This window comes from Trachemys scripta, chromosome 1 (assembly GCF_013100865.1).
Source record: "Trachemys scripta elegans isolate TJP31775 chromosome 1, CAS_Tse_1.0, whole genome shotgun sequence".
Taxonomy (NCBI): Eukaryota; Metazoa; Chordata; order Testudines; family Emydidae; genus Trachemys; species Trachemys scripta.
The window spans coordinates 211,412,054-211,428,134 of NC_048298.1; the positions used below are offsets into that span (position 1 = coordinate 211,412,054).

The window sequence follows — 16,081 nt, forward strand, 5'->3', positions numbered from 1 at the left end:
GTTACACAGATAGTACTAGCACATACATTAGGGCTACCATATGTCCGGATTTCCCCGGACATGTCTGGCTTTTCGATCTATAAATAGCTGTCTGGGGGGGATTTCTAAAAATCTAAAAATGTCCGGGATCCGCCCCGGTCAGCTATTTATAGATCGAAAAGCAGTGGCCAAGCGCCGCTCGGCAGCCAAAGCCCCTTCCCGGCTCCTCCCATCCCCTGCAGCCTTAGCACGCCGTCCGGCCCGGCAGCTGTCTTCCCCGTCCTCCTCTCCCCTGAACGCTCCGCCCCCCTGCTTTTCCCCCACCCCCTCACACCCCCCCACGAATCAGATGTTCACGGGAAGCCTGAAAAGAAGCAGGGGCAGGCGGGCAGCAGCAGGTAAGCTGGGGCGGGAGGGGACCCAAGAAGGAGGGCTCCGGGGAGGCGTGGCACGGCTCCCTCTGGTCCTGGCCAGCACAGGCCCCGGTGCACCGGCCGAGCACACCTGGCCCGGCCCCAGCAGCTCCGGCCCCGGCCCCAGCTGCTCCAGCCTAACCCCGGCCGAGCACCTCTGGCCCGGCCCCAAGCCCCGCGACCCCGGCCAGAGCTCTGGCCATAGCGCAGCCCGATTCCTGGGCATTTTTAAAGCCGACCCTGGTCAGGGGACCGGGGCGGGGTGGATGGGTCGGGAATTCTGGGGGTCCTGTCAGGGGGCGGGGAGCAATTGGATAGGGCATGGGAGTCCTGGGGGTCTGTCTGGGGGCGGGGGTGTGAATATGGGGGGGGGGGGGGGGAGAGGGGGGGGGGCAGGCAGGGGACGGGGAAGGGCGGGGGGGGGCGGTGGGGGGAGGGGGTTCTCAGGAGGGGGCAGTCAGGGGACAAGAAGCAGGGAGGCTTAGATAGGAGGTGGGGTCCTATGGGGCACTTAGTGGCAGGGGTCCCAGGAGGGGACAGGCAGGGGACAAGGAGCAGGGGAGGGTTGGGGATTCTGAGGGGGGCAGTCAGGAGGTGGGAAGTGGGAGGGAGTGGATGGGGGTGGGGCGGGGCAGGGCTAGAGCGGGGCTCCTCCCCCCCGTCCTCTTTTTTGATTGTGGAAATATGGTAACCCTAACATACATTGCTAAGGCTTTTTAACTTGGTATTTACAACAGTGATTCAATTTAGCTAGCTAGATTTTCTTCCTTTACAAATGAGCAGTGCCACACAGAATCTAACAGCAGTCCTGTATCTGCTTTCCCTAGCATGGCTTTGAAACAGAAAAATGAAAAAACTAAATCCAAATAATAATAAAAGTTACCTTCCAAACATGCCAAGGCTGTGATGTTGCACTTGAATCTGCAAGGACAGACTTCCTGCCCTCATGCAGGGCCCCAGTGACTTCAGTGGGGTTCCACTGCACAGATTCAATTGTAGGATTAGGGCCTGAATAGCCTTCACACCCCAAAAACATTTGCCTTATCTAATCATGGTTCTTATATGGCACCCATTGCTATAGTACCCAAGATTAAAAACAATGGATGTCATGAATGGAAATTAAAACAGGTAAAATAATCTCTCCACACCGGCATTTAAAAATTGCTTCCATTTGTGCTTTGAAATATGCTTTCCACCAAATCTCCCTGTTCTGACAATCACTGTGCATTGTGCAGTAGATTGGTCACAGATTTCTTTGTTCTACACCCAGATAAAATTGGAAGTGACACTTTACTTCCATCTCAGGCCAGACATCAAGCAGCGGCAGGTCCCCACTTATAGTTTATTTAAAACCATAGCTGGCTCTTTAGGGATCAAAGGGAATGGGATGAGGGAGGGGGGTGCTACTCAGGGGAAGACTGGGAACAAAATTGCCCAATTTAGTTGTACTCCTGTTTGACTGCTTAATGTTGGGTTCTTAAATTGCTGAAATGTAACATGGCATGGAAATTAAGGAAAACATAAGACACTGAATGGTGGCCTATGCAGCCATTTTACCTTAGAAAAAATAGTATTGGAGTGTTCTACAGTAATGATCCAAAACACAACGGACAGATTTTCAGCTGGTGTAAATCAGTATCGTTCCACTGAAGTCCATGGCACTTTAGTGCTTGAGGCTCCTTTGAAAATCCCAGGCTAAATGTTTATAAAGTGCTAGGCAATCTGTGGATGAAAATCATTGTGGAAGTACAAAGTATGCAGTCAGCATCAGAGCTTTGGTATGTTTGGAAAGGGAAGATCATTTTTATCATTATTATTTGGCTTCTGTTTCAAAGCCACACTAGGTAAAACAGAAATGGGACTGCATGTATAGACTGGAAAATAATCACTGAACCCCCTTGTAACTCACTAAGGCAAGCTCTTTTGAAAAGTTGGCCCTATGTGTTTCTTCTGATTGGTAAACCTGTATTAAAATAGGTTGGAAATGGTTTATTTCTTACAGTAGACCCCCCAAGCTGCCAATGTCACACGTGGATTTACTCCCCCTTATTCACCTATCTAGCTGGCCAGCACTTCATACAAAAATTATTTTCAAGAACAGCTCAGAATCCATTTGTGCTGAAAAGTGCTTCTTATCTTGGAAACTTTCAAAGTACTGGGCTAAGCAAAATTTGATAAAGGGGCCTAATCAGAGTTGTGAACATACATAGCAATAACAGAATGGATGGTGACAATGATTAAAGCAACAGAGACTTACTACGCTTAAGCAGGAATCTGAGTGGTTTTATTTTTTGTATAATTGTTTCAGCAGGTTGTTCCGTATAAAACCGCAGAATAAACAATATTACAAGTTATTGATGTCATGCTTATAAATTCAGTTTTAGTCTTCTCTCTCTCTCACACACATACACACACACAAAATCAGAATACAGTGTACTATGTACACAATACTGTCATATCAAATGGATTTACATGTAAGCGTTTGTGTCGTTCATTTTTAATACTGTCTTTTGTTTTGCTGCTCCTGAGCCTTATTTTGTCTACTAGTCCTTTTTGTACTACTGCCTGTCAGGATCTTCTCTCTCCTGTTGCTTAGATTGTCCTCCTATTCTGTTATTCAAAACCCACCTCTCCCCGTCCTCTTTTCTCTGGCCATTAAGAACTTTTTCTCCTTTTACCATCTTGTTAAATATTTTGATTCATTCAAATGAGACATAAAACCAAGGTCCCAACTGCTTGTCATTATTGAAAACTCTATGGCACTTTCGCTAAGATAAACAGTTATCCCAATGCCTTGCCTCTTTCGGTGCCCATTGTAATTTCAATTGGATATAACCTTCTTTTCCCCACCTCTCTTAGGGTTGCCAACTTTCTGATCGCAAAAACCGAACACCCTTGTGCTGCCCACTTCCCTGAGGCCCTGCCTCTGCCCCACTCACTCCATCGCCCCGTCCCTCTGTCGCTTGCTCTCCCCCACCCTCGCTCACTTGCTCATTTATATCGGGCTGAGGCAGAGGGTTGGGGTGCGGGTGGGGCTGAGAGCTCTGGCTGGGGGTCTGGGCTCCGGGGTGGAGCTGGGTATGAGGGGTTTGCGGTGCAGGAGGGGGTTCATAGTGTGGGAGGAGGCTCAGGGCAGGGGTAAAGGGTTGTGGTGTAGGAGGGGGTGAGAGCTCCAGCTGGGGGTGCAGGCTCTGGAGTGGGGCCAGGGATGAGGGGGTTGTGGTGCAGGAGGGAGCTCTGGGCTGGGGGGTTGGGGCCGAGGGGTTCGGAGTGTGGGATGTGGTTCAGGGCTGTGGCACGGGGTTGAGGTGTGGGAGGCGTTTCGGGTGCGGGCTTTGGGCACTGCTTACCTCAAAGCGGCTCCTGGAAGCGGCTGGCATGTCCCTCGGCTCCTTGGTACGGGGGGGGAGTCAGGGCCAGGGGGCTCTGCACGCTAGCCCCATCCGCAGGTGCCACCCCCCTCAGCTCCCATTGGTCGCAGTTCCTAGCCAATGGGAGCTGCGGAGCCAGTGCTCGGGGTGGGGGCAGCGCCCGGAGCCCCCCCGGCAGCACCTTTGCCTAGGAGCCAGAGAGAGATGCCAGCTGCTTCCAGGATCCGCATGGAGCCAGGTGCTGCGGCCAACTGGACTTTCAGCAGCTTTGTCAGCTGTGCTGACCAGAGTTGCCAGTGTTCCTTTTCAACCGAGCGTTCTGGTTGAAAACCAGACGTCTGGCAACCCTACCCTCTGCAAACATTTTGGGTACCGCTGCTATGTGCTATTGTCTTCTGCCCCTGAGATGCCTGCACACTTTCCTAATTCTGTGAGGTGATGTGTACCCTCAATTCCCACCGACTTTAGCTAGAGTTGCGGACATGCAGTACCTCATGCTGGACTCTAATACACCAATTGGCAGTAAAAAGACAAAGTCAACTTTTTATTTCCCTTCTTCTCCGTGCCCAGTTCTCTACTTTTCTCAACTCTCTGAGCAGGCCAACAGACCTTCAAACTGCTGGCCTTGATGTTTGACCTTCCCTATGCTCACCCATTACACCAAAAATTCAGCACATTAATCTTTTCCTCCCGATAGGCATAGCGTTACCAGGGCTGCTTCATAACCGTAGCACAAAGAGCATGCTGGATATTCCTTTTGACTCTCTCACTAACACCTTCACTTGACCTTTCTGCTAAGCGCCAGTCTTCATTTCCTGCAGTCCTGGGTGCTGTACTTTTAATTTCTGTTGGGGGGATTTTTCTCCCTCTTCTGTCTCACATGACTTCCATTTCACAGGCTCACGCAGACATTTCCCTAACCAGTAGAATAACCTGATGCTGGCGGCCACGCAGTAAGGGGGTAAGATATAAGAGAGGGCTGTTAAAACTGCATGTGCATTTCCCCCCAAAAGCAAGTACAAAAGACATAACACTGAAGGTTGAAGGAAAAACATCAAAGGTATAATAAGGTACCACGTCAATATCTGTATCTTTCAAAGATGATTTGAAATGTTTTTGCCCCCTTGCCAATGATAAGGACATCACAGAGAAGTATTTTGTCCTCTACAGCACTGTCCTTTAAAGGCCCTTGTCTAGTTAAGTTACTCCAAAATAGGTCACTGAATTTTAAAAAAAGCAAAACAAACCCGACTAGAAGTAATACACAGAAAGGTTATACCAGTAAAATGGATCATTTTGGAGAGGAAAGATGTTCTTGTGATTAAGACATTGGACAGCAACTTAGGAGATCTGAGTTCAGTTCCCAGCTCTGGCACAGACTTCCTTTATAACCTTGGGTCACCCTGTGCCTTAGTTCCCCATCTGTAAAATGCATTCTTTCATTTTCTCTCCCTTAGTATTATCTGAGGAGTGAGCTCCTTGGGTGTAGGAACCGTCTCTTACCATATGTAAGCTCAGCACCTAGCACTATGGGGCCCCTATCTCGGTTGCAGGCCCCAGACACTATTATAATAATCACTTTTCAGATTACTGTTTTGAGGCTGAACCTGCGTCAGCAGTTCAGGAGTTGGCAAGCTCTAATTTATGTATTTGATTACATCTATAATTTGCTTTTTAACCTCAAAACCATGATCTCTGCATTGGTTATGCTATTCTGGAGAACCCTCTGTCAGTATGACACTACAGTTCATTTGTCACAGCAGTCCATATTATGACACATCAGACTGCACCATGACTGCCACTTTTTGTACCACAGAAACCCCACATAATGCTGCTTCATTGTGATATTTGAATGTCATTGTATCAACTATGACATTGCAGCTACACAGCATAATGCAATGTCCATATGTACTGACATGTCTTTATATGAAAATGGAGGGTCAGCGCATTGTGAGGCCTGAAATAAACGTGGGGACTGTTTAACAGTCTTGCAGAGGAGGCCGCCAGGTTGCTGAAAATACCTTTAAAGATTAGACTGACCCATGATTTTGGAGGTGGGTGGTGCCTAATGACTGCACATTCTTTATTATTGTGGTCAACTTGCTACTGCAGTAATGATACCCATAGAGGAATGGATTGACTTTATACTTACACTGGGTTTTTTTTCCCCTTAACAGTGTTGGCCCTGGCTTAGAGCTATGTAAATAGCTGACATTTCAGTTCACTGGCCAAACCAAACCAAACCAAAAGAAAACAGGGGAAAAAATGGTTTCAGATCAAACAAAATGTTTTGTTCGACCCAAAATAAAACGCTTAATTTAATCTGAGATTTTTAACCATTTCTTAAAAAATAAAATAGAAGTAAAATTCAAAACAAACACCATTTTAAACTGAAAAATCAAATGTTTCATGTCAAAAATGTCAAAATGATGTTTCAGTTATTTTTCCTGAATTGTTTGGTTTGGTGGTGTTCTGACCAAAACAATTCAGCTAACTTGTAAAATGTTTCAGTCAACCTGAAACTGCATTTTTTTTGGTGAAAAAAAAAATGTTGGCCAAAAAAATTTCATCCAGTTCTACCCTGGCATTATTGGAGCCCTTTTCCATTTGTTTAGAGTTCACCTTTTCATCTGCTATTGGCAAATAATTGCACTTTTGCTGTGATAAACCCTATAACGTAAAACCCACTCCGCCACCCTTAAATCTGTCTCATCACATCCCTCCCTCCTTTAGTGAACATCTTTAAAACTATTTCTCCCCGAACGGTGGTTTTTAGAACTGTTTGCCCTAGATGTATTGGGCCAGATCCTCGGTTGACATAAATCAACATAGCTCCATTGAAGCCATTGTTCCATTGAGAAACTGTTTCTGGGTTTCAGACTTTAATGCAAGCTCACTCTACCCTCCCCAAGCTGCTGTTTACATCTGAACCATAATCTTCCACTCCAGGTTCTCTCTCTCTCCACTTTTTAAAACTGGAATCTCTGATTTGTTATTGGATTTCAAAGGATAATAATTTATCATATCTTTATTGTGTTGTATTTGTTTTTGTACTGTACAGACACAGAATGCTTTGACAGGGGTGCTACATATAATAATTAATAGTAAAAAATTCTCTAAGAAAACTTTGAATAGCAGCCGTGTTAATTTGTATCCGCAAAAAGAACAGGAGTACTTATGGCACCTTAGAGTCACAACTTCACTGGCTGTAGCCCACGAAAGCTTATGCTCAAATAAATTTGTTAGTCTCTAAGGTGCCACAAGTACTCCTGTTCTTTTTTCTAAGAAAACTGTGACAGAAAACAAGCAATTGTAATAGTTTTCATCCCTTGTTCAATCTTTACCTAGCAGCCACAAGATGGCAGTGGATCTGGCTCTGAATGCCGTAAAGCACTGCATTAGTGACATGACAAGTGAGTGACCCATCAACAAAGCATATACATGTGAGCAGTAACAACGGAACTATTTACACTCAACATAAGCCATCCCCCTGCCACTATTCACTGCTTTTACCTCACCCTTCCATCTTCAATGCCTTTTCATAGTCCACAACAGCACTGACAGATCGATTTCATGCTATGATATTTTGATCAAAATGGCTTGTCATATTAGCAACTGGCACCTCTCACCCTTCCAAATAATAGGAAAAGAGCTTCTGGGGGAAGTCACTGGTCTGTTTTCATTAGTCCAGTTACTCCTTCCCATGTGGCAGAGCCTTGGACCACAGGACATGACAGCTAACGTGAAATTGGCGGGTTCTGTCACTATGTGGGGTTACATTAAAATGTGCATCCACACAGTTGGGAACATGAACTCAAGAAAATAAAATCCTCCCCCTGTATTCAGTTCCTTTAACTATTAACTGCTTTCCTGGCCAGGAGGGCAATTCCCAGTAGTACATATATATAATAGCATTAATTGGTAACACTACAAAGGACTCACTTCTGTATGAGTAGAGGATTCATTTTTTTTTATATGTTATTTATAGCCCATTCAGCCATGGGCTCGACATTAGACTGCACATGCTCCAAACTTGCTCTAAAGCACATTTTTATTTCAAAATGAATTGCCCAGTTCTAAATTACTAGTGAGACTTTCAAAGAGTAAAAACTTTGGCGGCTATGGTTAACAGCCAGAGGCCATCCATGGTAAGTATAAAACACAGACAGGGTGTTGATTGTAAGAGTAATTTACTGTGCACTGAAAAACTAAATCACAATTTCCTCTTGACTAGTTGTGGATGCAATCAAGTAAGAAAGGAAGTGGAGCATTTCCATGAGGCCCTCTTTCCTTCCAATTTGCGAGACATTAGTTTCCTTCCTCATATCAGCGTTTGACATTTGGAATTCATATACCATTGAGAAATTGCTTCTGCATTTCAGATTTAAAACAAGGTCAACGGTGTTCAGAAATAATTCTAGGTTTTTTTAAGGTGAAAGCATGAGGCACATCTGATTTAAGGGAATCCAGCAAATAATCATGAAGGAAAGTCATCAACTAAAAATCTAATCTGGGTATTATTCATAAACTAAGCAAGGTCCTCTAGGTGTCACTCCATAAAGAAAAGCAAAGAGAAGAAAAGTTTTCTCCAAAACGTACACTCAGTAGGCCAGATCTTCAGCTTGTGTCATTGATTCAAGGAAGACAAGGCAATTGCGGAGAAGCTAAATGAATTCTCTGCAATGGTCTTCACTGCAGAGGATGTAAAGAGATTCCCACACCTAAGCCATTCTTTTTAGGTGACAAATCTGAGGAACTGTCCCAGGTGGAGGTGTCAGTAGAGGAGGCTTTAGAACAAACTGATAATTTGAACAGTAATAAGTCACCAGGACCAGATGGTATTCATGGTATGGAGTTCTGAAGGGACTCAAATATGAAATTGCAGAATTACTAACTGGTATGTAACCTATCACTTAAATCAGCAACTGTACCAGATAATCGGTGGATAGCTAATATGATGCTGATTTTTTTAAAAGGTTGGTTACCACTACTTACATACTGCAGTCCCAGACACAGTGCAGACCCCAGCTGCAATTATGTGACCACTAACTGCTTGCCATGAAGATCACAAAGGGCCAAGATTGTGACCCATGCTGCATGTTCCCTTACTTCCCTACACCACCATGATTAGCTACACAGTAGCGAAGCAGCCTGCACAGATGCCATTACATCCTCTCCATCCTGTGCACGTAGCCAGGAATAGGCATAGCCTTTGGCTTATTGAATCACACTCTGCTTGCTAGTCTATTCGGGGTGCTGCCCCATACACACAGTTCAATTGAACCCCAAAGAATCTCAGTATCTTGTATCAAAATAGCTTGACAGGGGGTTAAACACTAGATGACCCTCGTGGTCCCTTCTAACCCAATGATTCTAGCAAAGAAACAAAACAAAAACACAACAACAATAAGAACCAACAACCTTAGAGCTGGACCAGCCTCTTGATTCTAAGCACCCTAAATTGGGGAGTAGGAAAATCCCAACCCGAATCTTGCCACAAAGACCTATCTCAATAAAGGGCCCAAAGCTGAGCACTCTCACTTTGGGGTGAAATGGCATTCTAACTTCAGACTTAAACCCAGAACCAAATTTTGCATCCCATCCGCTTAGGGAGGTAATTATTCAGCCCCTCATTTATGAAGGAGAGTACAGAAATCAGTGACAGGGACTGTTAATCAGTTGCTGGCCTGCTTTAAATACTGGTTTAACCATCAACAATGCTGCTGTTTAATATTTAAACAAAATGTTTAGTGCTTACTGGATAAAGTTCATTTGCTAATTGCTTAAACAGAACAGATCAGCTTGGAAAAGAGGAGACTAAGGGGGGATATGATAGAGGTATATAAAATCATGAGTGATGTGGAGAAAGTGGATTATGAAAAGTTATTTACTTATTCCCATAATACAAGAACTAGGGGTCATCAAATGAAATTAATGGGCAGCAGGTTTAAAACAAATAAAAGGAAGTTCTTCTTCACGCAGCGCACAGTCAACTTGTGGAACTCCTTACCTGAGGAGGTAGTGAAGGCTAGGACTATAACAGAGTTTAAAAGAGAACTGGATAAATTCATGGTGGTTAAGTCCATTAATGGCTATTAGCCAGGACAGGTAAGGAATGGTGTCCCTAGCCTCTGTCTGTTAGAGGGTGGAGATGGATGGCAGGAGAGAGATCACTTGATCATTGCCTGTTAAGTTCAATCCCTCTGGGGCACCTGGCATTGGCCACTGTCGGTAGACAGGATACTGGGCTAGATGGACCTTTGGTCTGACCCGGTACGGCCTTTCTTATGTTCTTATGTTCTTAGAAACAGGTACAGCTTTGCAGTTCGGGCTCCCGCACACGACAGACCCAGCATCACAAATGCTGCCCACTTGTCAGTAAGCTGGAGGATATTATTCAGGTGGATCAGATACATCAATTCTAATAATAAAAACAATTTCATTTTAATAGCCTTTCATTTGCAATTGACTGCCAGCAGCTCCAAGAGGTCTCGGACCTATGCTTTCAGTGCTATGGCTTGTAGAAGACAAAATACCCAAGCTACACCAAGGTTCAGACAAGACAAAAGATCCCCCCACATTACGATAGATCATTACCCAACATTTACATGGAGTGGCCCCAGTCTTCTTTTAATTAAAAGTGTGTTTGGAAAACCATTTTATTTCGTAATACATTGCAGTCAATGGGACTTGCCACATACTGAGAGTGAAGAATGTGTTTCGGTGCTTTGGTGGACCAGAGTCAGTGTGCTGTGCCCCTTGCAGCATTGTGTCCCATGCTAATGACAAGGGCCTGATCCAAGTCCCAGTGAAGTGAATGGAAAGGTTTTCAGTGAAATAATGAGTTGGATAAGCCCCTCAGAAAGAGAGTGGGGTTAAGATACACATGGGGATAAAACTGTAACCTCAGAATAAAGAAAAGTAGGGGCCGTAGGATCCTGTCTGGAGTGGTCCTTTGATTTTCACTCCTCATGGTAAGAGTTCTCTTGGGCCCCCCGAGCAATGTTTGAGTTAAGATTTGGCCCTTAGCGCTCACTTCCCTAGACCGTAAATTCTCTGGTAGAGGGAATGTGCCGTCTTACATGTTTGGAAGTGCAGTGGACATTGTGAGTAAGATAAAAATAAGATAACAACATGGGCTCACTTGTGCCATTAAGACACAACCATGCGCTGGGGGTAGTACAGAGTGGCACCATCCCAGGGTACTGCCGATGGGATTTTACACCTGGAAGGCTGAATTCCTTCTTGAGCCACCAACAGCAGGAAGAGCATACCTGTTGCTACGCCTCCAGAGGTTGCTGTGTACTCTGAACTGCACATGCAGCTAGCTCCACTGGCCAATGCGTACGGAGCAGGGAGGCCATCCCAGCACCTCAGGGAGTACAGGGGCTGCAGTTGTGCCCTGCTGCTGAACAGGGGTGTAAGTCATAGAAGGCTTCTTGCATCCTGCTTCTCCTCCTTGCACACCAATGGAGCAACAGGGTGCGATCTGGCCCTTTCTTCTTATTAAGAACGTCCTGCCACTGGACCCAGTGGTATCATAACTGAGTCAATAGTGTCTCTACTGAACTAGTACAACACCAACTTCTTACCCCTATTGACAAACACTAACAACCAGAATAGCTTGGCAATAGCAGAACAATGCTAATGCAAACTAGCATACTTGTATTTTTGATGGACCACGTAACAGCTAAGCCAAGAAAAGCAATGGAATTCAGAGCTTGGCGTTTACCCTTGATTAGGTATTGCAAGAGGTCTCACGAGAGCATGAGATGGTGAGTAACATATTTGCTTCATTACCTAGTCAGAATGTCAAGGGGTCAGGCTGGAGCAGTAGCTAACCAGTAAATTCGGAATTCCCTTGCAGAGGCCGGTATGGGCCAGACGGCGGGATATTGTAATATTAGTTTTGTTTGCTAATTTCACAGGTCCAGATTCTGATTCCCTTACTTACATTGGTTAGTACTGTACTCTGGGTAGTCCCACTGATTTCACCACTGAGGTGATTTCAATGGGACTACTTGAGGAATAAGGGCTTGTGCACACACAAAGCTGCACTGATTTAACTGTGTGTGCATGTCTACTTCGGTTTGACAGTGTTTTCTTTCAGGTTAGCTTAAACCGATTCCTAAATAAATTAAGCTACATCAAAATAAGATTTGCTTAATCAGAAATAAGCATATTCACAGAGTTTGCATCAGTTTAATTAAATCGGTTTAAAATTGCACCTTTAGTTTAACCAGTGCCAATTTCCCATGTAGGCAAGGTCTCAGAATTGTTTTAGGCTAAATCAAAATAAGTCACTCTTAAACCAAAATAAAAGTGTCCTCACATAGGTTGTACTAGTTCTTAGTAAATTGTTTTAAAATGGATTTAAGTTAAACTGGTTTATCTTTCTTGTGAAGACAAGGCCTAAGGGTGGTAGAATCTGGCTCCGTCTTTTTTATATATATAGTGTATGAAATACACTAATGCTGTTTTCACTTCTAGAAACAGCAACTGAGCATATAAACTATTCTCACAAGATGAATCAGTTAACAACAACATCTGGAACAAAACACATCGCTTACTTGAGGCAGAAAACCAAGTGATTACACTTCAGTAGCTTTATAAAACTAAGTCTGCAGAGATCTTTGTAGAAACTTTTTTTTTTTTTTTTTTAATTATTAGGGGACTGGTTTACCTGGCTCAGAAGCTCTGAAAATATCTGTAAAATGTTTATAAATAACTCTCCTCATGTATATTATGCCTGGAAGATTATTCTTCATGGGCTTTCATCTGTGTCAGCTAAGTATCATTTTCATAAAACAGTCCAGGGGCAGTTCTGTAGGGACTGCAGTGAGATAGCTTGCAGTGCTTCTTCCACTGATTGGTGTCATTCTGTAGCAACAGTCACTGCTCAGTGTCATGCTAGGGGAGGAGCTAGAGTGTGAGGGAATTGTGTTGAATGTGTCAGAAGACACAGGTAGGACAGTATAAGGAGAGGGAATTAAGACAGTAACACTTGGATACTTGACATGTCAATCGGCACTCATGGCTTTCACTTGCAGTAGTTTAAGGTTGTCAACCTCTGCCACTGTGTTAAGTGATATGTTATTGACCCTCCCTTTAATCCTTTTAGCACCTGCATACTAGTAACAGTCTCTCCCTCCCTGTCTCTCACACCCCCACCGCCACAACAGGTTTACACATCAGTATAGTCTTTATCAGACATCAGTAGATTTGACACTAATGAGTTTTAACAACAAAACAAAATCCAACCCCACAGACCCCTCTAGTTGTGGAGAAACAAAGCTGAAAGAGCCAATTGTCAAGCATAACAAATCAAGCCCCTCTCTTCCCCTTTTTCTATCCCTCCCTCCAGCTCCCCTCCCTCCAAGCAGTAGATGGATCTCCCTTATTAAACTGATCATGCATCTGATGCAAAAATGTGTGACTGAATGGGTGTTTTGCCGGGGGTCTTTTTAATTTTTGATTTCATTTGACAACAAACAATCCTGTCCAGTCTGCAGTTTTGCAATGATTAACAAATAGAGCTGTTTCTCCATGGCAGCAGAAACTTAAATAAAAAAACCAATACAACCTAATTCCACATATTATATCACTGCAGTGATTAGATGATACCAGTGTTGTCATAAATATGGCTAATAATAAAAGACTTGTCTGATGATTTACAAGGAGGGAGATAAAAAATAAAAGCATGAATTGTGTGCAAAATTACTAACATTCATCCATTAATAGATCACTCAGTAGTAATAGTCACATGCTAGGAATGGCCAACAGAGAAGCAGAGAACCACCAAACTCATTCCATACCTGGTGGCTACTGACAGACTAATTATGCTGCAAGTTTTCAGACAGCTCCTTTGTATTCTTTAATCCTGCCCAGTAGCTGACAGTGAAGGTCTGTTAGTGTTTAATGAATGCACTGTTTAGACAAATCTCTGTGCTCCGTACAAACAAAAATAAAATCATAAAATGAAATTCCAAAAGCACACTTGCCAGCATTCACAGAGCAAGGACAAAAGTTGAAAAGTTCTGGCACTTTAAATCAAGTTTGACAGGAATTACCTGTTGCTGAAACTTTACTGCATTTCTTGGCTCTTACAATGGAAAACAGGAGCAACTTTACAGTGAAGTATTCTTTTATTTGGGAAACCAAACTTTTCTATACAGGAGATGGGGGGGGGGGGGGGGGGGGGGGAAAAGACCCCCCCCCCACCTAAAAGCTACAGTAGGAAATCCTCTCTACAAATTAAAAACAAAAATACCTGCATTCTTCAGCACACAGCAGCCCAGAGCCATGGTTGAACACTCGGTTGTGTTTTTCAAGAAAGTATCCCAGTGCCCAACAGGCTTCTTTGCTTTTATCCATAGTATTTACTGAGTCCCAGTGCTATGTGAAAGCTGACCTGCTTAAGTAAAGGGGGAGCAGAGGGTCAGGGAGAATAATCTTCTGGGAACACGGGTGGCATAGACTTTGACTGAACATCTGTACATCCTCCAGACTCCCCTTCTAGACATGCAGATGGTTTAGCCCAAGTACTTGGTCCTTCTAATCTCTTCACGGTCCAGCAGAATGGCAAATCAGAGTAGTGAACAGTAATCCCACTGCTCTTACTCCATCACACGAGAGATTTAACACTTTCCTGCCCTTAAAGAATCTTGGGACTCTGCTCATTTGGTTAGTGCTGTGGTCTAACAGCAAAGAGATCTGAACATAATCCTTTAACAGTCGGGAGATGTGGGAATGTATAAAAATTAACTGAGGCAGTAGAGCGACCAGAAGGAAAAATCAAACTGTTGCATCACTAATGAAGAAAATAGATGTTGCTATAATCAGCCCCGGCTATACAATGTATCCCATTCTATCCTGAGCACAGCTGTCTGAGAAATATCTGGTAAGGGGACGATTATAACATTTACCAGATTCTGCTTCCAGTCACTGGAATTACGTTGGATTTACATTGATGTAACACTGAGCAGAACCTGACCCTACATTATGAATCAAATTTGTATTGCAATTTCCAGCTCTAAAAATTGCAATAAAAGAGAACAAATTTCAAATGCCCTCCCAATGCAATGCCTGCCACAATAGGTCTCTTGGGACAGTAATCAACTGAGCATTCTAAAACGCTGTTTATTTTATCACCATCCATATATCTGTGATGCTGTACTACACCACAGCAAGGAGGAAGAGCGAATGTGCCAACCTAAATTAACAGGTAAGACAATTCAGACACACAATCCACTAGCTGAACAAGTGAACTATCCCATCACAAAATGGTACCTATTGTTTTATTATTATTATTGTGCTATACAGACACATGGAAGCATTCTCACACAGCTTTACATCTTTATTTTTGTGCTGGCTTGTTCCCCTCTTTTAAAATTATGTTGTAATAAAAGAATCTTAACTGTTTTTTAGGATTCAGCTCTCATTATCTTTGATGCCAATAACTGGATTATGATGTGCATAATCCTAAAAAGAAAAAAGGGTGGGGAAAGGGATTTAAGAAGAGATTTAAAAATGTATAATAATAACAACATGACAAGAATTTTCCTTCCTCTCCTTCTTCTTGGAGAATTAGAAAGTAACTGCTTAATGCTTGAGTTCCCATTGCTAGGCTACCCACCTCAGTGATTATAAGCAAAAGCTGAAAGGTGCAACTTGAGTTCAGAACGGGAACTGAAGCATAGCAGAGGCTCTTTGATGCATTAAGACAGCCCAAGTCAACAGAAGGTCTGGCTGTAATAGAAGCAGCAGCCTTGGAGAACATGACCTAGATAGAAACTTCAGCCTTCCAAACATCAATAAGTGGAATCAGCAGCTTATACAGCCATGGACATTTCCTAAAATACTTATAATTGCAATACTCACAGACTGTTCTCCCCCTCCCTTCATCTATAAGCCCTGGCAATGCTTTAGGGGGGAAAATGAAAGAGGAAAAGAGACAGAGAGAAGCAGACTGTACCTTTTTATGAGGCTTTATTAAGGCCTGAATTAAAAATGATTGTTTTCTTTAAAACAAAATTGACTCATATCATCTTTCCTGATCCTTAGTCAACAATGTTTCCTTCCAGGGCCAGCAATTTCCCCATAAAAATAATCTCACAAATGGAAGGAAAAGGTGCTTTACATTTTATTTTCTCTAGGAAGTAATAATAATTTTAAAAGCGTTGAAATATCTCCAACCCTGTTTTTCCCTCAAAATGACCCCAAACGGCAAAGGGAAAATATTTGCTCTCAGTGCTTGAGCAAACCACAATGAATTAAGGTTTTGTTGTTAGTGGCAAAGCTGCTATTTATCTGCAGAGA

At 43.5% G+C, this 16,081-nt stretch overlaps 1 protein-coding gene across 3 annotated transcripts in view; it reads right to left on the reverse strand.

The window, feature by feature from the left end:
* NHS (NHS actin remodeling regulator) overlaps positions 1–16,081 on the reverse strand; it is a 350,126-nt gene that overhangs the window by 86,167 nt on the left and 247,878 nt on the right. The window contains exon 1 of one of the 3 annotated variants that reach the window (XM_034756078.1): positions 14,034–14,287. The exons of the other annotated variants lie outside the window; for them this stretch is intronic. Coding sequence (XP_034611969.1) covers positions 14,034–14,067 — 34 coding nt within the window. The 5' untranslated portion in view covers positions 14,068–14,287. Of the gene's footprint in view, positions 1–14,033; positions 14,288–16,081 lie in introns of those variants that run through there. 3 annotated transcript variants of the gene reach the window in all.